The 27,247-nt window shown below is 33.3% G+C and overlaps 1 protein-coding gene and 1 long non-coding RNA gene across 5 annotated transcripts in view; both read right to left on the minus strand.

Annotated features, from left to right (window-relative positions):
• Positions 1–16,221, minus strand: part of si:dkey-103j14.5 — a 36,648-nt gene extending 20,427 nt beyond the window's left edge. For 2 of the 4 annotated variants that reach the window (XR_015505941.1, XM_087279346.1), the window contains exons 1-3: positions 16,160–16,221; positions 9,288–9,493; positions 4,797–4,939 (exon numbers count right to left, since the gene is read on the minus strand). Coding sequence is in view for 2 of the 4 variants with exons in the window: in XM_087279346.1 (XP_087135472.1) it covers positions 4,797–4,939; positions 9,288–9,474 (330 nt within the window). In the remaining 2 variants the exon portion in view is untranslated. Of the gene's footprint in view, positions 1–4,796; positions 4,940–9,287; positions 9,494–12,452; positions 12,630–16,159 lie in introns of those variants that run through there. The other 2 variants (XR_015505940.1, XM_087279345.1) reach the window with 1 other exon arrangement.
• The window catches only part of LOC147841059 (uncharacterized), a 141,413-nt gene that overhangs the window by 108,092 nt on the left and 6,074 nt on the right, over positions 1–27,247 (minus strand). The window lies entirely within an intron of this gene.

Genomic DNA, 27,247 nt, shown 5'->3' on the forward strand with positions numbered 1-27,247 from the left:
ACACAAGTAAACCTGTTTCTTTCGATAGTAGCTGTGCACATCCCCATGCAGAACTGCTGTTATTTATTGAGACAATACACTGCTGTCTCCAATAATACAATTGTATTTCCCTGTGTAAAGGATTAAAACATAACTCTGGCTTAGGAAAGTTTTAAATATTAACATGGTTATTAATGTCATTTTTCTTTGTCAAATACTGTGCATTATAGATAGCACAGCAAGAGCATGAGGTCAGTGAAGCTTGATCGCAGCATTGATCAGGCCCTGATGAATTTTTAATACTGGCTATTAAGGAGATCTGCCAATCCACTGTAAGGCCAAGGTCTTTTGGGGCAGTCAAGACAGGTGCTGCAACTAATCAATTATCATGTTTTCTCTGGGTTTTGTTTCCTCCATGTCCAACGCCTTGCAAGGTGAACTCTAGCATTTTAATCTCTTTGACACCTACCTTCTATGTATTTTTGCATGGGGATCATTTTAGAGACTAATGCTTCTTGTTAGCTAATGCTGATGCAAGATTTCTTTATGTAATCATGTGCAGAAAACTATCCTACTTCCTTGAAAATATATGTTTCTGAAATATTTGTCCTAAGATTTTGTGTCAAGGCAGCCTCATTCTCCATTCAGTTCAATAAAAATAGTCGGTTAACTGATCAGATGGCCTTTGGGGCACATTCTGCCAAACATTTTGTGCAGTCCCAGCATGTTTTAGAGTACATTTACACCACAACCATGTATTAAAAATAGAAATGTTATGACCCATACCAAAAGAACTGCACTGTTTGCAAGCAGAAGTACTGTAGAGGAACGCTGCATGCAAGCTTTGTATATTACATTTTGCATTGTGGAGGACTAGCAGTTTTTGCATACTATCAGTTTTAAAGTCTCCAGACAATATTACCACCTTCCTATTCTTATTCTTATATTCTTTTTATCTTATTTCTCTTATACTTTCTGGTATGGATTGCATCATAAAAACATCTGATCTCATGTCAGCACAAATTGTTACTTTTGCAGATATTTACTTATTTATTCATTGAAGTTGAACACATAATTCATTCAAGTTACTTTCAAAAAAAGGTTAAACAGTTGAACCAGGTTAAATTAGGTTCAAACCTCAAAGATTGTATTTTAAGGTTGAACAACATTCTAATGATTTTTGAACAACATGGCGGTGAGTAGGCAATGACAGAATGTTCATTTAAAGGGCACCTATGGTGAAAAATCTACTTTTCAAGCTGTTTGGACAGACATGTGTGTAAGTATAGTTTATAGACTGTCATATTGGGGTTATTATAAACACACCCAGTCCTTTTTTTTCAATTTAACAATATAAAAACGGTGAACCAATTTCAGCGGTTTTTAGATTAACCGCAACTTGACATAGGAGTGCGGTCCCCCCACCCACCAATATTGATTGACAGGCACGCACTACCTAATCCTCAGTTTGTCGTGTCACGTCCCCCATTTTCAGCGTGTAAGTCAAAGTGGTGTCACTAAAGGAACACCCTTGCTCTATTTTAAGATGTAAGGCTCATTGTGCTCAACACAAGGTCAGAATTTACCGAATGTTTGTTTGTTGGTAGGTTAGTTAGTTTGTTTGTTAGTTTGTTTGTAGGTAGGTTTGCAAACTAGTGTACTTTTCATTGCGTCTATCTTAAACTTCAGCCGTTTGCATTTCTCGAGGTCACAGAAGCTTCCTGTGAGTGTGATCTTAACTAAGTGCAGTTGCAAAGTGCAAACGCCTTTGCCTCACGTGAGTGTTGCTCCATTGGAACTAAAATAACAAACTTGCCTGCAGGTCGCACATCAGAAGCGCTGCTCGGCGACGTGCATTTTACAATTCTACTGTAAACATAGGTTTCTATCAGGGTACACACAATGGGCGCTTCAAGTCACCGGCTGTCCGCGGTGCCCAGCCAGGATTCGGAACACTTTATGTTTCTACCACGCCACAGAGTAGAGGTCTGCATTACCGAGGCTGTACCGTGGGAGCGAGCGAGCATGCGTATGTATGTGTGTGAATATGAGAGCGTGATGCTGCGTTTAGCTTGTTTGTTCCTGTGTGTGCGCGCGATTGAGAGAACTTTGTGCTGTCTGTCTGTCTGTCTGTCTGTCTGTCTGTCTGTCTGTGTGTGTGTGTGTGTGTTGTGTGTGTTTGTGAGAGAGAGAAAGAGCGTGATGCGGGTAGAAAACGGGGCGGGGCGGGTAGTGGGACAACAAATGCTGAATATAAGCGGGAGCGGTCGGGTTCAGGCTATAACCTGACGGGAGCGGGATTCAAAATTTAGTCCCACGCAGATCTCTCCCACAGAGCGCCGTCTGAACATGCGAATGTCCTTGTCTGGTGTGCCATGTCGCAGCTCTAAGCGGGTCAACCGGTGCCTCAGTCTAAGTTAATTCACTGACCGTGGTTATTAGTCTCGGTGTACAAACTCGGCACTTTAAATTAGCACACAGTTGGCTGTAAAACTATACAAAGACACAAATGATTGTGTACTCTCTGCTTGGTCTGTGGCCGAGGCGTACATGTACGGCTGAATGCTGATCCTCTCATGCAGCCTCTCTGTCTGCCTTTTTGTTGCCAAACACAGAGCGGGGGTCACAGACCTCTGTGTGTTGTAGGTTTCGTTCCAGAATGTACTGCAGTATTGTTTACAGTTGTGCACAGCTCTACACAAACGAAGTTTGTTTGTTGTAAATAATGGTCTATTTATCTTTTTTGCTCAATGCTTTGAATAAATTAGAATTGCAAAGAGCATATGCAGTAAAAATGTGAAACATACATATTCAGTGTCTTGTACTCAGATATCACACTAAATGCAGTGATGCCTAACTTTGCTGTGCAAATAGTATATAGTGCTGTCTTAAGTATTTTCAGGAAGTGTCACCAAAACTTTTTGCATTGGAAAAACCCTACAGAGTAAATCGTCATATTGAAAACAGGACAAAGCCATTTGACTATCTTGTTCATAAACAATGGTGTCAGGACTTTCATCTTGATGACACTGACACTTCATTGACATGAATACTTGCTTTTGAGGAATGAACTATCCATTTTGAGCAAGTGACACACTTTTGCAGGTTATCAACTAGGTTTTGCAGTTTGCACTAATTGTTCTGAGAAATGCATTAACTGTTTTGCAAATATAAATAGTGCTGTGAGAAATGCACCAAAGCGACTGAGAAAAACTAATTTAATCTGTATGACATTATGTATTGTAATGATGAAAAGAGGAATCATTATTTGTTTCCCGTTTTATTGGTTTCGCATAATGTAAATAATCAATGTATTTCTGTCATTACATCTCTCTGGGAGATTCAGTAATAAATATGTATAAGGTAATGTTGATGTTTGGTCTTGGCAAAATAGATGTGCTATGCTGCTGGATGGAAGGATGGATGGATGGATGGATTAATGGATGAATAAAAAGATAGAAATATGAATATATAGATGGAGAGAAAGATAGATATTTAGACCATTTTAAGGGATGTAAACAGAAACAATGGTCCCAACACATTTCCTGTTTTACATTTTTAATTTCTATAGCTTTCAAGAATCAAAAAAGAGCCACATATTGATAAATAATCTTATGATAGCTGTTTTAACATCAGGTTATGATTAAATTGCCTTTTGTTACAGTTATGAAATCGTTTGATAATGAACAGGAAATGTTCATGGGCCAATGACATGACCACATTGAAATGGTATACAGATTGATTGATTTACTGATTGATTGATTGATTGATTGATTAATTATTTCATGGCAGTTTTATGACAGAACCATGTATATATCATTTTAGTGTCTTAATTTTTTTTCATTTTTTTAGCCTTTAATAATTCTCTTAATAGTCCTATTGTGCTAAGGTGTCCTATATATTGAAGGTTAACATGGTGATTGTATTTTGTGCCAATTAAAAATATTCAATAGGCGTTTTGTAACATATTATATGACTTGTCCTTTATATTAAAATTAACATTTTAAAATAATCTGAGACCGAAGTAGGAAATACTGCCTGTGCTTTAGTCTTTTTAGATGTGGAGATAAAGCATTATAAGACCTCTATCTATGTCATTACAAAGAGCCCTGATTGAAATCACTCTGAAAATGTGCCAGCATTTATTTCCCTTTGAGCCTTTCATTACAAAAATGCTGCTAAAAATGGCAAGGTAAGGCTTTACAGGCAAAGGAAAATCCAAGGTATATTGTAATCTCACCATGGCCTGTTTTGTCATTTAATCTGCCATAAGAATATAGTTTTATCTACCCAGTTCTGGATTTTACCTTCAAAGTGATCCATAAATAGACCTCCTTGACAAGTGCAGAGATTAACTATTAACTAGGTCTCTCATCATTTCTAATGTGAATGTAAATTTTTCAGAAATATGCTGCATACTTTATAACCATCTGATATTCTCATATAATGTGAATATAGAAAATCAGATAACCGTTCATTATGGAGAAATGAAATACAGTATGCTTTGCTTTTATTACTGAGGAATAGAAAATGTAAATGTCATATAGTATATCAAATGTATGAAATGTGTTTGGAAATACAATTTCAGTATCACGCTCCATCTTGTTCATAAAATTGCAAAATCTAAAGACAGAAATGACTTATAAATTTAAGAGTGGAAGTTCATAGGATATAACCAAAACACATCAAATTAAGTGTATCATAAAATCAGCAAGTCAAAAAATTGATATCAACAAAATGTCAACAAAACACTAGTCAACAAAGTGATAATGCAATAGATGAGACGAATTGAAAAGTGATTGAGAAAGAAAGTTTACCTTTTCCATCACAGCGCGAGCGAGACTAACTGGGTTGGCGATGTTTCTAACAGAGGCCACCGCTCCAGCAGCAAGTGTTTCTCCATCCATAATGATACTGTCCAGCTCCACCTCACCAGAAATATTCAGAACTGAACCATGACCTGCACAAGAAAACAAAAAAAAGTAAATTCACAGCCCAGTACTGAAAGTGCACTTCTGCGTATACTCTGTCTGTCTGCCTGTCTACCTTATACCTTTACTGAATGCATAGTTTTTTTGTTGGGTTTTGCTGTTGTTATTAATGTTTTTTTGTTTGTTTGTTTTTTTAACAGAAAATATGATTCCTATAAAAAAACAAAACATTAAGATATCTTCTATGATGGCGAATTAAATATATAAAAGACAGAAATTATGAAATTATATTGAACTATAAATTATGAACTATGTTAGATTTTGTCTTTGAGTGAAAATAAATAATAATCAGTTATATTAGTCATAACTGATTAATAATTAATCAAACATTAATATTTAATGACATAATATATTCTATTAATATTTTATAACTATATACTAATTATAATGTAATAAACAAAAAAATGTCTGTGAGAAATCTGAATATTTTTAGAGTTTGTATGTATATACATAGTTGCCATAAATGAGTACACCCTTCACAAAGATTTTAAATTTTTTTTTATGAAAAATTCATATAGGATACTTTATAAGAAAAATATATTTGTGCATATACATTAGTTAACACCAGAGCCAAAACTGGAACTAATCTAACAAAATAACTAATAATAACAGTGGTAGCCCAAATGTTAGTGAAATAATAAATACAATTTTTTAAAGAGGAAGAATGTAGAGAAACAAAAATATATAACTGTTATAATATATATATTTTTGCAATATTTCACGTGATTTGGTGATGTTTGGTGACTAAACAATTATTTTAATTAACACATTTGTATTCACTAAGAAATTGATAAAAATATTCAAATGCAAAATAAAGTATACTCATTTGCTGCATGCATATACACACACACACACACACACACACACACACACACACACACACACACATATATATATATATATATATATATATATATATATATATATATACACACACACACACACACACACACACACACACACACACAGACAGACAGAAAAACATATAGGTTCAAGATTAGTTGTCATGATCTCGTTGTCTCACTCATATCTTAATGATATACTGCAGACTCTCTGATGTGGAGCTCTTCTTAGTACACTAAACAGGATTGCATTAGTCATCTATTGATCAGACAGAGCCTCCAGGAACCTCAGCGTATAAAATGATCCTGAATGTGCAGCTCTGATATGAGGAGGATTAGCCATTTCACTTACGCTGCCAGTAAACCATCGCAAATGAGATTGGCACCGACAGGCCGGGTGTGTTAATGAAGTGTCTTGTTTTACCCTGCTTTTCTCCTTGTAATCTGATAATTATTTGAGAAGCTCTCACCTTACTCTCTAGATGATCATTAATGAAGTGTCAAGGGTGTTTGCTGTAATACTGTCCCACTCAGAGTCTCTCACAAACTACTGAATCTGCACTTCATATGCTCCAAGGTTCGAAGAGAAAGTCACGCTGACCATGTCATTTGGTTTAAGTGCATTTATTTTCAAGTGGACTAATTGGAATTCATCATTAAACCACTTTTGCTTGTGCTATGAAAGTGGCAGTTTATAGAAAAAAGTTTACTTTTTTGTGACGTTTAAATACAATAAAGTAATAATAATAACAATAGTAATTTTGTACATGTTGACTTAGTATGTCACGGTCATTAAGTCTAGCCTTTTATACATGACATAAAGCATTTGTTTATTTTTTGTGGTAACTCTGCAGTTTTTGCATCAGACATGATCCATGTTTTGTATTTGAGATGTTTGGTTTGATATCAGCTTAATATTTTACTTGTACATCCTTAATAATCATAAACACAAAGTGATGTACAATAATTGAAAAAAAAAAAAAAATTTGTAATCCACTAATGACATTATTTATGCATTCAAATAAAGTTGTTGTCATTTTAGAGCATTGGTTTAAATGATAAAAAAGGTGTCATAATTTCTAATTTTTTAAAATGTTTTGAGACTTTTAAAAATAGATCTAAATTTTGTGGAATAACCTTTTGAAGGGATATTTTAAAGGAATAAACTTTTATTGTAAAAAATTGTCATCCTGTCAAAAATGCTGAGTGACAATAATGTTTATTCATTCATTCATTCATACATTCATTCATTAATTTTCTTGTCGGCTTAGTCCTTTTTTTAATCCGGGGTTGCCACAGCGGAATGATATGCCAACTTATCCAGCACGTTTTTACGCAGCGGATGCCCTTCCAGCCGCAACCCATCTCTGGGAAACATCCACACACACACACACACACACACACACACACACACACACACACACACACACACACACACACACACACACACACACACACACTCATACTACAGACAATTTAGCCAACCCAATTCACCTGTACCACATGTCTTTGGACTGTGGGGAAACTGGAGCACCTGGAGGAAACCCACGCGAACGCAGGGAGAACATGCAAACTCCACACAGACTTTCACGTTGATATTTTAGTGTGGATGTACACCTGACCATTGAGTGATCTGACAAAAAATCCCCTTTTGGATCTTTCTCTTACTGTTGACTACGTTTACATAGACATCTTTAATCTATTTATTTGACTTAATAGACAATAATACAATTAAGGTGTTTTCTTAAAGTGCTTTCATGTAAGAGTTGGCTGACTTTAACTGCAGTTCAGCTGTTTCACATTCACTTATGAACATTTTATTCATGCCTCCATGACAAACTGGGGTATTAGGCGCAAATAAGGAGTACGGACTGGTGAGAGTGTAATGGAATTTAATAACGCACACCAAATGGAAAGAACAAAACTTCCGCATGTGTGTGTGTGTGTGTGTGTGTGTGAGAGTGTGAAACTTAATGGTTGTATTTACTGCTTGTACTGTAAAACATCATGGGCTTTTTATGACTATTTTGATGCTTTGTTGCTTTAATTAGTATCAGTCATTCTAAATAAAATAATCAAATGTGTGTTGTGTGTGTGTGCGGTCCTTTACTGATGGCCATGTGTGTGGATCTTATCAGAAAATATGGTAAAAAATTGATACATGACTGGAATAGTTTGATTGCGGATTGCTTCAATGATGCCACTGAAATATGCATACTCCACATGTCTTAATTCCATTTCTGTTTATTTCAGTTATGACTGCTGGGAGGCATTTGTAGTTTTCCAACAATGATGATATTCAGCCATATTGCACTGCTACAAGTGTAATGTTGCGGTTATACAACAGTTCAACAGCATAATCGTGTATATAAAAAACAAACACGGAGAGTCTAAAAATCTGTTCGTATGAGGAACTACTTTCTTCTACTATTTCTTCAACCATTCTTTGAAACCAATGCTACTTTACCAACCACCAAGTCATTCTAGGGCAAGTTTTCGAACAATTCTCTAGCGTAATGTCTAAAATGATAACAAAACAGATGATTTTTTCGAGGTTGTGATTTCCAGTTTGCAACAAAGCAATGCAAACACTACCAGATTACTCTTGTGTTTGCCATAAGGAAAAACGTTAAACGCATCCGAGCATTTCTTCTTTCTTTCCTTTTACTGAACTATGCAGTAACGAAAACCGTAGACTCACTAGAAACAAATGACCAACCAAAGAGTAACTCAGGCCTACAAAGATATGCAATTCCCATCTCGCACGTAATACACTACAATTTCTATGGTATAAATACAGCACTGAAACATAAAAGAGAGAGAGATCAACTTAGAATGTCACTCAACAATTTTATAATGTTTTGATCAGCTGTAGTTTGAAAATACGCCAATTTTCTTCTCTAAGGGAATATTGTGTGGTCTCTGTCGCCATCTTGTGGATTCTTAACGTCAACGTCTATTGCTCTGTTTATTGTGACAGGCTGATGGATGCCTAACGTTACACGCTGTATCTCAGAAATTGTAAATATTTAAAATAGGCACTGTCCTTTTAAATATACTCCATAGTTACAATCTTAACTACATTCTTGTTTAAAGAAAGCCTTAAAAGTGCATTATGTTGTCTAACAGCTGCAATATTTGACAAACTGTAGTGCGTTTATTAATCTGCTGCCATTATATGTGTGCGGAGTAACAGAAGGGTAAGGAGACTGTATAAGTGCTGATATTGCAGAATATTGCAGTCAGGAACCAGACAGAACATCAAAAACCTATCCTTGAGTATTTTTCCTTTATAATTATTATCATTAATAATATTATCATTATTAATATTATTAAGTAAATTCATAACTTTGAAAAAAGAAATGCATTTTACTTTAAAAATATAAAAAAATAAAATAGCTTTTTTATTTGGACAAGATTTCAATAAAAAAAATGAAAATAATTCTCATGTAATTATATGTGCATTACATTGTACCTGCATCAAATGTAGGGTCATCTTCTAAACACCTCACAGCTGTTTCTACAGCGTCAATAGCACTTCTGCCAGTCCTAAGAACAGCATCCCCTGCCCGCGCTGCCGCCTTGACTCCTGCCACAGACGATTCTGCTAATGCGTCCGGGATGCTCCACGCGCCACCATGAACCACAATCACAGTCTTCATCCTCTGTCCTCCGTCAGCCCTGACAAAAATAACGGCAGGAGAGAAGATATTACAGAGAGCTCACACGTTTCAGTATATTGCCCTTGGACTGTAGCGAGCTGTGTAATTTATTGGGATGAACACTGACAGAGTGGCTAAATGCAGCTTTCACAGCTCATCTCCATGAGAAGGGCGTCCGGGGTTGTTTACAGGAAGCAGGTTTTCAGGCTCCTGTCATGTTTACTCCAGCTCTATTAAACTGAGGACTTTGAAAGATGAAAGCAGCATTTTTTTTGTTTTTTTCTTTCAAATGTTTTTTTCTTTCACAACTTTTAAATGTTGTGCTAACCATAAATGCACCACAGCTAAATGAGAACACTGCAAATATGTAGCAAGCAATAAACATCTGAAGAACACTAAAATCTAAATAATAGAAATTATCAGAAAAATAGACATATTTATTTTGAAAAGAATTATATATAAATAATGTATATATTTTCATATATTTTAAGTTTGTGCTTGTTGCAGAAGAATTGTTTCCATTTATTTTTGTCATAGGGATTTGAAAAATGTCTCCTAAATGTATTTGACCTCCATAGTAATTGTATTTCCTGCTATAGTTGTCAATGGCTTACAACATTGTTCAAAATATCTTCTTTTGTGTTCAACTAAGGGTGTCACGATCCTCCAAATCCTCGATTCAATTACATTTTCGATTCTAAAGGCATGATTCGATTCGATTTTCGATCATGAATAATTAATTAATGACCAATTAATTATTTGTAGCCTACCGTTTAAACTACCTGACCTGCGTGGTCTTTGTTTTACCCATAAACAAATCATACAGTAAATGAATAAAGGCAAGATACACACATAATTACCACCTGTCAATCACTTTTCCTGCAGGACTCGTGAATAGGCAGTGATCTGTGTCGTTATAATGGCGTTGGTAAAAAAGACACACAACCAACAGGAACCAGCCAACAGTATCTGAGGTGTTCGCTAAAATGACAAAGTACAAGTGAGTGAAAGATTGAAGCAGTCCTCTGACTGCCTGGACCTGCTGTCTCGAGCGCATGGCTGTGTGTGCGTCTGTTTGGTCACGTGATGTGCATTTTCAGCGGTAATGAGGAAGGAGGGCTGCTCAGAAATGCTACACGCCACTGTGGATGTCAAATCGTTGTCGTTCTAAAATGCCATTTAAAAACAAATACAGTGTAAACAGGGCCTGAGTGTGTACTTTACGCGAGCGGATTTGCAACGGGGGCAGGCGGAGGATCGCGGTGCCGGTGTTGTCTATCGGACGAACCGTATGTAATACGTGCATAGCAGAGCTTGCAAAACTGTGGTTTTTTTTGTCGACAACACGAACGTTGTCAACATAACTCACTGGAAATCTAAAATGCTTACACACCAGCGACTTCATTGAAAGAGGAGAGGGTTTAAGTTCTGTCGACGGGTCTCCTGCTTCTGGAGCACTTCAACAAGGCTGTTTTTTTCCCGCTTGGCAAGCCAAGCAGACGTGACATGGGGGCGTGGCAGCATCGACGATTCTAATTTTTGATTCGGTAATCGAAATTGAGCATAAATTTCGATCGATTTCGATTAAAAATCTAAATCGTGACACCTCTATGTTCAACAGAAAAAAACAAAGTCTGTTAATCGAGGGTGAGTAAACGATGACATTAGAAACTTGATTTACAGCAGAAAAAGCTTTTTGGTTGATATTTTTTTAAGCTTATGAGTAATTTAGTTTTTTTGTTCTGTTCAAATTCTGCTACTAAACATGACTACCACATTTGGGTTCAATACAAGCAATGGATTTAACTACTGTAACTCAAAGCTTACAAAAAGTCTGTCTTTAAAGGTTATTATTATTATTAGAAATCAATTTACCTGTGGAGAAAATGAATGAAGCTTTTGCTTCTAGACTAGAGCCCTACTGTTGCACTCTGTATTTGATGAAGGAAATTACATTTTCCTTTATATTCGCAACCATAATTGTACTAAACCTTGAACATTTTAATTCCTTAAAGAATTCTTTGCATGATGGTTAAAAATGCTTAATGTCATTTTGTTTGTTGTGTAGAGTACATTAAGATTATCTTATTTCTTTTTAATTACATTTTTAAAATTGTATTTGCTTATCCTATCATTTTATTTTGTTTTTTTTTTTCACTTTTTTAGTCACTGGAATCAATTTGATATATTTGCATGGTTTCTGGAGAAAAATTGACCTTGTTTTAATAAATTTTCATACACAATCTTTAATTCTGCTTTTTATAGTCTTTCTCAGAGCAGTACTTTTGAGTACGTTTTGAATCATCTGTAGTTGTTTTTCCAAAAAGTATTCACGTTTTCACAGATTTTGAAAGGGGTTCTCAAGCTATTTTTTTCTATATTGCCACTTTAATTCACAGACATGTAAAATGAATCTGAAAATTAGAGTTGCAATGAACTGTTTAACTCTTCCTTGTTCTCAGATTAATAAAAAGAATTAATCATGATCTTGCATTAAGAAAAAACAAAACAAATGGATTATAAAGACACCTGTAACTGCTACAGTCAAATGGAATTCATACTATCAGTGCATTGTCAACAGTACAATAATGTGCCTAGTGCAAGGCTGTTTAAATGAGACCAATATCACTATTGTCTCACACTGTTCACTTTGTCTGTCTACTTACAGACACTGTACTATATGATATAGATAACTGAAATAAATAAAAACATTTCAACAAACATTTTATTTTATTTTGATCAATTTTAGACTTTGCAATGCTACTGTACATCTCTTTTAACTAATAATCAAGCAAACTAACATAATCTTCACTGATTTTTATTGATAACTTCAGTCTATCTCTGAAACATGAATATAGCAAATATACAGCGCAGACTACCACATCTTAAGCCTGTAAACTTAACAAAAGCTGGGCATTTTCAATTCATAGTCTCTTATTTCTTATTATACCTAAACATTAATTGTACTGTATACTCACTGTCTGTGTCCTTGTTGGTTGCAAAATTGTGAATTATTTAAGCATGATCCAGCAGAACTGTACACCAGAACATTATCTATGTGTCTTTTATTGTGTTGTGTTATATAACATTGAGAACAAAAGCCAAGTCTGGTCTGAGACATTCATTGAAGAGTAGATGTAAATTATTGATCGACTTGCTGCTCATTCAAGAGTTTGCTATTTTTTTTCTCAACATATACATTGTAGACTCAAGTACATAGGTTGAGAACATTTAGAAGGGATTTTAAAGTTGTTAACACATTTTATGGATGCAGGAAACAACCCAGAGATTATAGTTCACATAGATTTATAAACATGCTTATATTTATAATTATAGTTTACACCGTTTTATAACCGCTAAATCGATAAGTTACATTGTCTTGTTATTATTTAACCTTATGGAGGAGTGGAAAAAGTCTGAAAAGGAAAATTATTTTACTCCCTTATTATGTGTATAGCTTGACATGTTCCCACCATACCTAACTAAATCTGTGTATAATTTATCAAATGTTTATCAATACATGTTTTATATTTAATATGTAATATGTATTTATATTTTCTGTACAAAATAAAGTTGATACTTTAAAGGACCTTTACAGTGGTGGTTCTTATTTTAATGTCATCTTAAAGAACTTATTTATGCCTAAATGTTTCTTTGTGTTAAATGTTTTTATTTTGTCACTTTTTTTTTTCTCGCAAATCTGTAATTGTTGAAACACTTTACTGATTTTCTAGAGCTCAACCATCAGCCATACCAACACAATCTGATGGCGATTCGTAACCTTTTTTGTAGCACTTTACAATAAGGTTCATTAGTTAATGCATTTACTAACATGAACAAATCATGAACAACACTTGTACAGCATTTATTAATCATAATTTAACATTTACTAATGCATTATTAACATTCAAGTCCATGCTTGTTAACATTAGTTAGTGCACCATAAGTTAACGTGAACTGACAATTAACAACTGTATTTTCATTATCTAACATTTATTAACATGAATATATGCTGTAGTAAATGTATTGTTCATTGTTTGTTTATGTTAGTAAATGCATTAATTAACATTAAATAATAAACCTTATTGTAAAGTGTGACCACTTTTTGATTTAGTGGCTAATTCGTATGATTTCGTAGGATCTAATTTGTACAATTTAGTACGATTTGCTCATCCTCCAATGACGGTTGGGTTTAGGGTGGGGTTAGGTGCCATGCCTCCTTTTTAAAATCGTACAAATTTGTACGAATTAGTCACTAAACTGGCAAAACGTAAAATACTTATGTTTTCTCGTGAGATCAGGCTGGCCATACAGTCTGTCAGCACTCTGTCAACAGGTAAATCCTTTTTTTCTTTGAGTTTAACTTTATACCTGTTTTGTAGCATAGTGACTATATTCCGTTGCATATATTGAATTTAAGATTAAAGAAAATATCTTACTTTGGGTCATGCATAAACATAACAAAATGTTTACAAAAATATAAAAAATATTATATGACTCTAAAACACTGTATCTTTTCTTAAAGCCACAAAAGAATGTGCATACTGTTTTTTACTGTTTTTATACCCTTATACAGTCCTAAAGATAAGTTAATAAATAACAGTGATACATAATACATATAATAATATTGAAGATATTAATTAAAATAATACACATATTTTATTAATATAAACAAACTATTGATTAACAAAATTAATGTAATAGAGCTTTATAAAAAGAGTTCTGTTATTGCAAACAGATGAAGCTTAGTTTAGTACAGTTTAGAGCCATTTTCCTTAAGAGAGTATCGATTAGTCACTGCATTGGACAGGAGGAGTTGTTTAATTTTTCATAAAAGGGAAATGGGCGACGCGGTAGCTCAGTAGGTTGTGCTGTCGCCTAGCAGGAAGAAGGTCGCTGGTTTGAGCCTCGGCTGGGTCAGTTGGCAGTTGTGTGTGGAGTTTGCATGTTCTCCCTGCATTCATGTGGGTTTCCTCTGATTTCCCAAAAAGTCCAAAGACATGCGGTACAGGTGAACTAGGTAGGCTAAATTGTCTGTAGTGTATAAATGTGCATGTTTCCCAGAGATGGGTTGCAACTGGAAGGGCATCCGCTGCGTAAAACATATGCTGGATAAGTTGTCGGTTCATTTCACTGTGTTGACCCCAGATTAATAAAGGGACTAAGCCGAAAAGAAAATAAATAAATGAATAAAGAGAAATGTTAAATGCTGTAAAAAAAATACACTATATGGGACACACTCTGCTGAAAGTTGCATAAATTGCTTTGAAATGTGCATTTTTATTAACATTTGATGTTTGACGTAATCTCAACTGAAACATAAAGACACGTTAAGCCATATAGTAGCTCCTTTACTTAAAAAAAGCTTAATAAACTATTAATTAGCCGCTTGTCAACAGTTTGCAAGGGAGAATACACTGTAAAAATGTTAAGTTCCATACAACCGATTTGTGTTGGGACAACATTAAGGAGTTGGGTTTTTGCTAATTTTAGTGGATTGAACATGAAACGTTAAGTTTACCCTACCTAATAATAGGGAGGTATCAAGCTAGTAATTAATAGCATGAAATGTAACCTAACCTAATGTGTTACCAAAACAGCCGTTTTGTTAGAGAGGGTGGTTGAGCTCAAGCGCATTAAAACGGTAACACTTTACAATAAGGTTCACTAGTTAATGCATTTACTAACATGAACTAATCATGAGCAACACATGTACAGCATTTATTAATCATAATTGAACATTTACTAATGCATTATTTACATCCAAGTCCATGATTGTTAACATTAGTTAATGCACCATGAGTTAACATGAACTAACAATGAACAACTGTATTTTCATTAACTAACGTTAACTAACATGAACAAATACAGTAGTAAATGTATTGTTCATTGTTTGTTCATGTTAGTAAATGCATTAATTAACATTAACTAATGAACCTAATTGTGAAGTGTGACCTGAAAAACATACTACAGAGCATTTGATTTGAAAGATTTGATGAGAATTGGAAGTATGAGTTGATGTTGAATTATTGATCTATTTATTGGCGGAAGTGACGAACTGCAAACTTTGAGTGTTAAAAAAATTCTTTATGCAAATTTTGTCACTGTTTTTGGAGCAAATTAGCTTTTGGAGATCACTAAGACTGCTGATACTAACATCTAAAAATTGGGACCTTTTACCTCAGGTTTGTTCTAAATGCTGCTTTTAACCAACAAAGGAACATTTGGTACTTTTCATTATGGGGTTAATGCCATGGTAAACACCAAACATATTTTGCGCTGAAGAACATTACTTACCAATCAACAAATAATATCTCACAGAAAGTGCGTTGTAAATGAACAGTTGATTTAACATTTTAGGCAAAACCAATGTTAAATACCTTAGAATTATAAGGTTCTCTCTTACATTTTTTTGTCAAAATTGAATTATTGACATATACTTATTAAATGAGAACTTATTTACATTATGGGATGTTTTTTTACAAGTTGTTTACATTTTAGGACTTTATATTAAAAACAAAAACAAATGTTACACACATTCTGTTTGCTATGGAATTCAAAAACTTTAAAGCTCATTATCTCAAAATCATTCAGAAAACAGATAGAACCTTATTCTAAGGTGACGAAATATATAATATAATATATTGGAGCACAGTTTCACATAAAATACAAATCACATTCTTACCTTAATAGTCAGCCAACAGTGTATAGAGTGTTTCTTCATTCAGACAGTGACACTTGAACTGCAAACACTGACGTTTAACATGACATATTAACCATGTGCTTAGGATTGTACAATGTTTAAACACCAGCACATTAATACTTAAGATTATCTGTTAACCATGTTAAATTTATGAGCCAGGTGAACCATGAACAAGATAACCCAGGATTGTGTTTAACAAGGGTTTAGAAACTGTAGAATGACCTATAGTTCAATTGTAAAGTATTTGAGAATCAGACATTGTTGTGTATGATAATAAATGTTTAAGTGACTGAGTTGAACAGATGCGATCATTAGCAACAGTCATGAGGAAAATGAAAAGATTATTGTGATTTCTTCAATGAAGTAAAATGTGAAAGAAAATGTATTTTAGAAGCAAAGGGCACATATTAACCCCAACCCATTTGGATTAATGATGAATTAACGCATCATATTTCTCCTAGTGGGCTTTACGTATTGATCTCAGCATTACTCATGCATTTAAGAAGACAACTGGGAGAGCAAACACTTAAGCTATGGATTCTTTATTTAGATGTGGTTTGCGACTAATGAGTAGGGAAACACTAGCTGTTGTTTGTCCCTGAAAATGCAAGGGAGCTCATTTCCTTTCCTGCCGCACTGCGCGACTAATGGCAGACGCTCTCAATGACTCGCTCTATGATATATGTGCAGGTACATACTGTGTGATGCATTTGCACCTGAGAGCTATTTGTTTCTTAAAATCAATGCCATATATTTCTACAGACATTCTATATGCAGTGCGTTTGTGGCAATTAAATGTGTTTGATTCCCTTCCTCATGTGAATGAACAAAAAACGGCTCCATTGGTTTAAGCTGCCGTGATTCTTGTAATGGCAGTGCATTGATTATGGCTATTCATCATTTTTTTTTTTTTCGACCTCTCCGTGCAGTAAATTTCATTGTGGTGTCAGAGAATAGCCCATTTGTCATTTTGTCTGGGCAGTGGCCCATGTGTACAATAGCAGTCTGTGTGTCACACACACACTGCTTATTGACTATAGCCTTGACTGGAGGATAGAGGGTCTGATGTAACTCATCTGGAAAAACCTTTTAGAAACACTTATGTTTTTTTTCTATGTTAAATAAAATTTCTAGATTGTTTTATGGATGTTTTGGAATTACAACATCCAATTATTATTATTATTATTAATATTATTATTATTATTATTATTATTATTATTATTATTATTATATTTTTATTTATTATTATTATTAATAATAATAATAATGATATAAAACACTTACAATGTTAAAAAATGAAAAAGTTTATATACGTTTACTCTCATAATAGGAAATATTTGTACATATTAAATATTTATACATACTCTATGTTTTAGATAATTCTTTTTGACATTTTTAAGATATTCAAGTTATATTAAACAATTTAATTCCCAAAACAGTTATTCAAATGTTTGGGGTTTGTATAAACAAACAAACAAACAAACAAACAAACAAACAAACAAAAAGATTCCAGTTAAGTAGATTCAGAAAACAGTACTGACAAAATGTTTAATTATTTAATTTTAAATACAATAAATGCATATTTGTTAAATCCAAATTTATATCATAAACAACAGCAGTTACTTTAGTTGCGATGAAAATATATATAAAATAATAAACTTGTTATAAATAATTACTAAACATTAAAATTATGGAAAATGGGAAATGAAAACAGAATAAACAGAACAATAAAGCTTAAAAAATGAAAAAAAAAAACACTGAACATTAAATTGAATTAAAATGGAGGACATGCAAACTCCACACAAAAAGACATCCTGGTTGAAAACACAAAATAATAATTTTTAACTATTTAAGTTAAACTATTAATTTAAACTTATAACAATAGTTAATTAATTCATTTTCTTTTAGGCTTAGTACCTTTATTAATCTGGGGTCGCCACAGCGGAATGAATCACCAACTTATCCAGCATATGTTTTAAACAGCAAATGCCCTTCCAGCCACAACCACAACTGAAGGATCATGTGACTCTGAAAACTTATGTCAGAAAAAAAGAATGTAAGCTGTCAAATGTCATAAAAAAAAAAAAACATTTTAAAATGTATAACAACACAAAGGGTGGCTCAGTGGCTCAGTGGTTCGTACTGTTGCCTCAAAGCAAGAAGGTAGCTGTTTCGAGCCCTGGCTGGGTCAGTTAGCATTTCTATGTGGAGTTTCTTTCAGGTGCTTCAGTTTCCCCCTCAGTTCAAAGACATGTGCCTTAGGTGAATTGAATTGGCTGTAGTGTATGAGTGAGAATGCAAAAATGTATGGGTGTTTCCCAGTGCTGGTTTGCGGCTGGAAGGGTATCTGCTGTGTAAAAACATATGCTGTATGAGTTAGCAGTTCATTCTGCTGTGATGATCCTGAATAATAAAGGGTGTAAGCCGAAGGAAAATGAATAAATGAATGAATTACAACAGAAATAAATCACTTCCTTTTAAAAATAACATCATATAAAGCAAACTCTGCTGTTTTAGTACTATGTTTCCTTTTTTTCTTAGTGGTACTGAGAAGACAAGACATGTCCAGCACTGTTTACAAGTAGCCTGAGGAGCAATAAAATGAGTTAATCTTAATTGATCATGGAGAGCTGCCTCAGTAGAATAGGCAAACTGTAATAACTTCTGATATTAGGACGCCCTCTGGGTCAAAAAAGCTATTTCAATTAGTAATGTAAGGTCTGTTATATCCTCTTTCTCCTGCCCAGAGGCTCTTATTAAACTTTCCTTTACAAGGGAGCTCACATTGGATATTATTGTGGGTGACAAAGGGTTTGGCTTGTCAGGCTCTATGTTTAACCCTGCAGTTCGTTTGGACTCATGTGGCCAGCGGCAGTGGCCGACAATGGCAGTGCTGGCCTTCACCATTCATTTAGAAGTGCTGTCCTAACATTGACTTAACACATTAGCCTTAATGCTGGCCTTTATGAATAATAATCATTTAATTAACAGCTGTATCGATCACTTACACTTACATCTTTAAAAATAAAGGTTCTTCATTGACATTGAAGGTTCCACAAAGAACTTTTACCATTCATAGTTAGTTATTTATTTGGCAAAAGATTCCTCAGAGTAGAAAACCTGTTTCTCAATGGCATCACTCCAAAACTTCTATTTACTGAAGGAACCTTAATTTTTAAGGGTTCTTTAATGGTATAAATGAGAATTGAAGATGTTTTAACATGCATTTCACTATTAAATGGTTCTTTAGTTTTAAAAATATGTACAATGTTTTTTTTTCCTGATGCTATAGAAGAATCAATTTTGGTTTCACAATGAAGCATTAAGTAAATGATTTCTAAAAGAACCTTTATTTTTCTTAGTGTGCAGATTGATTATATAAAGTTTTTTTAGTATGTACCCCCCCCCCCAAAAAAAAAAAATTAAGAAATAAAAAAAATAAAGAACATTTTGTCACTAATCTTTTAGAATCTTTTATACAATGACAAGGTTCTGTCAATGTTAAAGGTTTTTTATGTAATGTATATAAATGGCAATATCTGTTTCAGAGGAATCTAATGAATTTTTCTCTAGGGCTGAATTATGTAAAGCAAGCTCCCTAATCCCCCTGACATCACAGCTTTTTGATAAGGCTGTTGATTGCAGTTAAAAATTGTGTTTAGTTTATTTTATAGAAAGATTCTTTCACTTCATAAGATCTCGTTGTATTAATGGGAGCCACAGGTATTATTAACTTTTTGTTTTTGATTTGTTTTGTTTTTAAGTCGAGTGCTAGTTGTCTTTGACTTATATTTTATGAGTCATTAAGAACCACAGTTTCAGATAAAAAAAAAGTTCTTTAATGTTCAATTGAAGCAATAAAAATCACCTTCAGTACATCTTGGACAACCTGAGGTTCAGTTAATTAAGCCTTTTAAAAATTACAATGCCGTCCCCCTCAAACAGAATTGTCATTTTAAAATTGTTATGCTTAGTCAGTGTGTTTCAACGTACTTGACTTTACACTTGCCAATACTTGAATATACTGTATATTAAAATCATAATTATTTCACGTGTATGAGCATTTGAAATTTTATTTTGTCAAAAGTTATTTGAAACTTTAAGGGAAACATGTAGCTTGCATTAGCTCTGCTTTCTGTGTATGCTATGTGTAGCTTTAGTAAATTACATTTCTTACCGACACCCAACTGAGATGTTTTGTGTTTAAACCAGTTCTTACATAGATTGTTTAAATGACATTTAAAAAGCTTAATGTCCTTTAAATATCCCATACATACTTGACCTAAAACAACAATTTCCAACCAATAATGCTTATTTGACTTTACTCATTGGAATTGTAGTTTTTTGTATCACTGACATACCTTTGTGTTCTTAATTTAGGGTTTTATATTATATTTTCAACATCATTTTTGTTTCAGTACATGAAGTTAAATAAACTAAATATTAAGTAAATTTTCCTTGTTTGTTGCCTGAAATCAAAACAAATAAATTTTCTATGTCGACTTAGTGAGATCTTACCAACTTACATTTTAATATAATGTAGTCTTCCATTAAGATTACATGATTGCCTGGCCTATACATGAATTTTAGTGGCTACAAAAGTTTTATTCAAAAGAATGTTCTAGAGACGGCGTTTTCCAGCATGTGCTGTTTATAGCATCGTCTCAATAGCTCTCTCCACCTGTCACAGCAAGAACGGATTGCTTTGTGTGAAGCAGGGAGCTTGTAAAAATAAATAAATACATAAATCTCAAGCGCAGGAGCAGGAGGTTGATGTGACACGAGGGCCTGAGATGCCATGCAAACCTTTAGTCCTCAGATTGAGCAAAACTTAATATCCCATTACCCCATTTCCTCTGCTCTCCCGATTTCTCTCTCAATAGTGCTCCTTAATAATTCACACTGTGGGCTATTGCATTTCCACTATCTGAGACTCAAAGCTATTGCCCTGTGCTGTTACACTCGCTCAAAGTTTTTTGAAAGTGCAGCTCAGGACTCAAAAGGGCTAAATGCTTTCATTTTTTGTTTATGTGGTAGTTTGAGAGCTTGCTCTAAGGTGTTAAGTCAATGGGCTTAAGCTAAACTTTGACTATATAATAGAAATTGATTATTCCTAACACATGGCATTGTCAGAGCCATGCAATTCATCATGTATTTTTCACTGCACTCTTTTCTAATTATCCTTCAGTTCTCGATGCATCATCAGTTTATAATGAATGACTGGATCTTCTGAATTGTATTTATTAACCAAATTCATTTATTTAAAGTTTTAATTAAAAAAAAAAAGTCTCAGACAAACATGGAATACAAATTTGTTGGCTGACAGGCATATTTTGAACAAATTATTGTTGCAAAGATATCTTTTTTTTTAACAAAAATAAACGGATTTTAGGACACCAGGTTCCCCTTTTTATTTTAAGAAAATTATTTTTATTGACCTTTTTAGTAGTTTGAGACTTTGTATTGTCTGGGTTGGTCATGTAAGTTATGATTCATGGGTAATAATGAGCTGTAGTGCACTGTTATTTTACAGATTTATTAATTAGTGTTGATTGTGAATCAGGAAGAATAACAACAGGGTATGTAAACAAAATTGGCATCAATAAACACTGTGCTGTCTAGAGTTTGTTTTGTGCTATGTATTGCCTGATAATTATTTTTGACAACAGCATGAAACCACTGAAAATCAAGCGATAATTAACAAAAAAAATGACCCAAATGATCAGTTTTGTTTTTAGATCATGTATACCGTAAAACTCCATATTGAAAGAATGCCGTAAGAGCAAAGAAAAGTCAAATTTGCCTGGGCTTCTTTAAGAGGAGCACAAATGTGGGAACTCCTCAATCTTGAATAGTTTAATTAACAGAAATAATCAGTTATTAATGCAGACATTTTATATCAAGTTTGAAAGAAATGTCAACAAAAAAAAAAGTTTACAAAAAAAAAAGTCAATGCAGAGAAAATAAGAATTTTGAAGTTTTTTTTAAATCTTTCCTTCAACTTTATGCAAGTTAAAGAAAAGCTTAAGAGACAACTTGTTTCTCATTCTGTCTTGTCAAGTTGTCTCTTAATCTTTCTTTTTACTGTATATTATAAATTTTATATGTGCTGTTGGTGACAGAATTTATTTTGTTTATTTTTTTCCCAAATTTCTGTTTATTGGAGAGATTTTTTTTCAACTAATTTCTAAACATAATAGTTTTAATAACTCATCTCTAATAACTGATTTATTTTATCTTTGCCATGATGACAGTAAATAATGTTACTAGTTATAATAATACTAGATAATTTTCAAGACACTTCTATAAAGCTTAAAGTGACATTTAAACACTTAACTAGGTTAATAAGGTTAACTAGGCAGTTATTATATAATGATGGTTTGTTCTGTAGACTATTGAAAAAAAAATGTGCTTAAAGGGGCTAATAATTTTGACCTTAAAATGGCTTTTAAAAATGTAATTGCTTTTATTATTGCTGAAATAAAACAAATAAGACTTTCTCCAGAAGAAAAAATAATTATCTGACATACTATAAAATGTTTTTGCTCTGTTAAACATTGTTTAGGAAATATTTAAAAAAGAAAAAAAATGATTGAGGGGCTAATATTTCTGACAACTGTATATAAATCAGAGTCAAGTGTGACCCAACTTTAACAATTAATGTAAAAATTTCAAAAGTGAAATTTAGTGAACATAAAAAATTGTGAAACTAGCTATTAAACAATAATTAATTTAAACTTTTTTTTATTTAAAAATCTTCAGTTCATGTTTAATAAGTTAGCACATAGTTTGACCCTTTAATATTGTCACATTTAAATAGGCTAAATTGAATACTTATTTTATTTGCTATTAATTTATATTACCCTTATATGATTAAAACTGCTACTTTTTCTTCTGATTTAATGTAAAATCTGTGTTTTGAAGCGCTGCTCTGCTCTGCGTGCTCATGTTGTGTTATTTTTGTCCACTAGAGTGCTGCAGAAAGCCATTCTTACTAATACATGATGCAAAGTCATAAATTATGGCTAGCTCTTTTAAGTGTAACTACAGAAGCTTGACCAAAGGCCTCAGAAATTCAGTAATGCAGCAATTATTCATTACTACAATGAATTCTATGAACAGAAAAGCAGTAAAGAAAATGACTGACTGTGTGGTGTTTGAAAAATATACAGCAACATAACCATAAATTGTCATTTACTGATGTTTTCTCTCACCTATACCAGTAATAACATGGAAATGAGCACATGGAAGATGCAAGACATTAGCTTAAGTGTGAGGTGTTTGATGAATCACAAACATCTTATGAAGCAAAAGCAGAGTTTTTGCCCTTCAAAAGATTTCATTATGTTGAGTGGTGAGCGTTGTATAGAAGGTGTTGATCCACCACAAACCCTTATTTCTTGTTTCTTAATCCCTTTCCATTCACTCGCCTCACAAATCAATATATAACCCCCAAATCCATTTGATTATCCGATTGCCAGACTGATTCTGATACGCTTTTCAGAGTGTTAAAGCGTAAATGCAAGGAAGGCTTTGTCAGCTGTGTCTGAATTGGAAGTCACTTGAGGAAATTAAGACAAGAACCCAACATGCCTGCAAGCGTTTTTGGTATTTTAAAAAGTATTTTATTTATTATTATTACAATAATTTTTGCCTATAAAATGTTATATAATTATTTATTATATAATACATCTTCTATTATTCTCTATAAAAGTATAGAAGTTTTCTTTTTTCTTTTTGTGCGTGTGTATAAAATAGGGGCTGAAGAATATATCATCTGAGCAACAATATCACAGTGTGTATCTGAAATTATATTAATATGGCAATATATATCGCACCAAAATAAAATATCACAATGTCAGATTTTTTCAATATCGTGCAGCCTTAGTATAAAATACTAAAACTAATATGATGCCAAAACCATAAAAAAAGAATTACTAAATGAAACATTACTAAACATGTAAATAAAATAAAAATAGCAGAAAATCTAAAAAGAAAAGTAACAACACAACAAAAATATAATAAGTATATAAAAGATAAAAGCACTGGTAACCCTTATGAAAATTAAGTTTAGAAATAGAGCTGATAAATATATTATCTGATCATCAATATAGCAATGTGTGTATTCGCAATAGTCACATCGCAGATTTTTAAAGATGAAAAGACAAAGATACTGTATCAATGCAATTTTTCCTTTGATGACAATTTTCAATTTCTGTAGGCTATTTGAATACTGTTAGATTCCCCAGAAAGTCATAAAGCATTGTTTATATATGCTTGTAAATTATTATATTTTATGCAGATGAATTGCAGAAAAATAGACTTGATCATCTCCGTCAATCTAAATTAATGAATGAACTATTCAAATCATATGGTAAAATTAAACTCATATGGCAATATATATCAGTGCAAAACAAAATATCGCAATGTCAGATTTTTCCAATATCGCGCAGCCCTAGTATAAAATAATACAACTAATAAAATGCCAAAACCATAAAAAATACTAAAAGAAACATTACTAAACATGCAAATAAAATTATTATTATTCAATTAAAGATTGCTTTTATTAAAGTAAAATTGTAGTAATTTGCGGTTTACCCTCACAAGAGGTTTTTTTTTTGTTGTTTTTTTGGGAGGACATTACCTATTCAATACATAGACATTTGTATTGACCATAAAACATAACATAATGCAATAACAAAATCTAAATAAATGAAAAACCCCTGTACAAAAAAGTATTAATGAAGACTCCTTCATAATAATACAATACATTTTGCTCAATTTTATGAATTTCTTAGAGTATGTATTTATTCAATCATTCTTTTTTTTTTTTTCGGTTATTCCCTTTAATCTGCGGTTGCCACAGCGGAATGAACCGTCAACTTATCCAGCACATGTTTTGTGCAGCGGATTCCCTTCCGGCTGCAATCCATCTCTGGGAAACACCTATACACACTCATTCACACTCATACACTACAGACAATTTAGCCTAACCAATTCACCTGTACTGCATGTCTTTGGACTGTGGGGGAAACCAGAGCACCTGCAGGAAGCCCACTCAAACGCGGGGAGAACATGCAAACTCCACACAGAAACGCCACCTGACCCAGCCGAGGCTCGAACCAGTGACCTTCTTGCTGTGAGGCGACAGCACTACTTACTGTGCCACCGCGTCGCCTGGATATATATTCCAAAAGTATAAACTTTTCTGATTTGATTCTAATGACAAATTTAGGCTGAAATTCTTTTAAACATTTACTCTGAAAAACATTGCACAACAGAAATGGATAATGCCCTATATACTTCACAATTCTATCATATGATCATGTTAAACTATATCACTCCAGCACAAAATATCCCCCCCTCTAATGCATGAGCATGCTTCCCATTTTGTAAGCCTTTATCCTCATAACCTCCTCTTCACACCACAGAACGTTCTCCATCAATCATATTCACGCGAGACTTCTTGATGTTTCACTTTTTGATTACTAGTGCCAAGCTCTTTTTCATTTCTTGCGTTAGCGCTCAACGCCGTCTCTGTGTGGACCAGTGTTCTGTAATTATGTTCATAGTTCACAGGCAGGCAGTAAATATGACACTTGGGGTGCAGATGTTTGCCAACAGCACTGTAATCCATTCAGTTATTAATTAGGCAAGCTGGTCCTGTCCCTCTTCCTCCTTTCGCTGTCTTCTCTCTCCTTCTCCTCTGTGGCTGTATTTCTCCCTCATATGTGCTTAGCTGCTTGGCGAAGTGTTAGTTTGTGTGTGTGTGTGTGTGTGTGTGTGTGTGTGTGTTTGCACTATCTGTGACTGTCTGTCACAACAGCTTAATCCATCTTGGCAAACTGAGGCAAATGGGAAATCCACTGATTAGTATTCGTGGCCGTTACCAAATTTCCCTTCCAACTCTGCAGTGGTAAACTTGTGTTTGTCCTGGATATTTATTATAGCAGATTTGCAATTAGCATAAATATTTTACCTCTATTTTCAAATAAAAGTGGTAGATCTTGGAAAAAATGGAAAATGGCTGTTCATGGGTTTGGGTTGATCAATTCAATTCATGTTTATTTCTATAGTGCCTTTACAATGTAGATTGTGTCAAAGTTGCATAGAAGTTCTAGTAAATTGAAACTGTGTCAGTCCAGTTTTCAGAGTTGAAGTTCAGTTTAGATGATGATCAAGATGTAGGTGAGTTTTTTTTCTTATTTAGTAGATTTTTTTGTAATGATTTCAGCTAAAATGCTGGTTCTTGGTAATTCACAAAGTGCAAGTCTGCTATCCATCAGCACTTTAAGTGTCTAAAAAAATTAAAGATTAAAAATAAATAAGTAAGTAATAACTGTGGCTTTGGTTAACTTCTTAAGTAGTGTACAATAATGTGAACATTACCTTTAATCCAAAGCTGCTGCAAAAGTCCTCAGTTTGTCATCAGGAACCACAGGTATTATTTTATTTGGCTTGTTTTTTTTGTCTGTCTCTCTGATGGTAGCAGATTTTATGAGTACCAAGGTTTCAGCTAGAAATCTTCTTTCCCTTTCATGCACGGGCACTGTGGTCTGTGAGTGGAAATGTTTGAGAATGTGAAAATGTAAAAATGAACTAATATATATATATATATATATATATATATATATATATATATATATATATATATATATATATATAGGGTTAAAGGATTAAAATGATGTTTCAACCATTTGACCAAGATAAACACATTCTTGTAAGTCTAATTCAGAATTTTAAATCTCTAGAATAAAAATTATTCTAATTTAACATCTGATTAAAGTAAATAAATGTGATATAAAAAAGCTGTCTGGTTAAAACAAGTAAATAATTATGCAAATTAGTAGAAACAATTTAAGACATTTCCCTAAATTAACAGACAATTAAAGTAAAATTTTTGGTAATGCTTTAAGTATCAATTGTCACTATTAAATAGTGACTGTCTGTCTGTTATTAAGATATTGACTGTTTATTAGTATTTATAAAGTACATGTTCAGCATGACCTTATTCTACATCTATATATACACTGCTTTAACCTAAGTATTTAGTAACTATTAATAACAAGC

Source organism: Danio rerio, chromosome 13 (assembly GCF_052040795.2).
Source record: "Danio rerio strain M-AB ecotype USA chromosome 13, GRCz13ab, whole genome shotgun sequence".
NCBI lineage: Eukaryota > Metazoa > Chordata > Actinopteri > Cypriniformes > Danionidae > Danio > Danio rerio.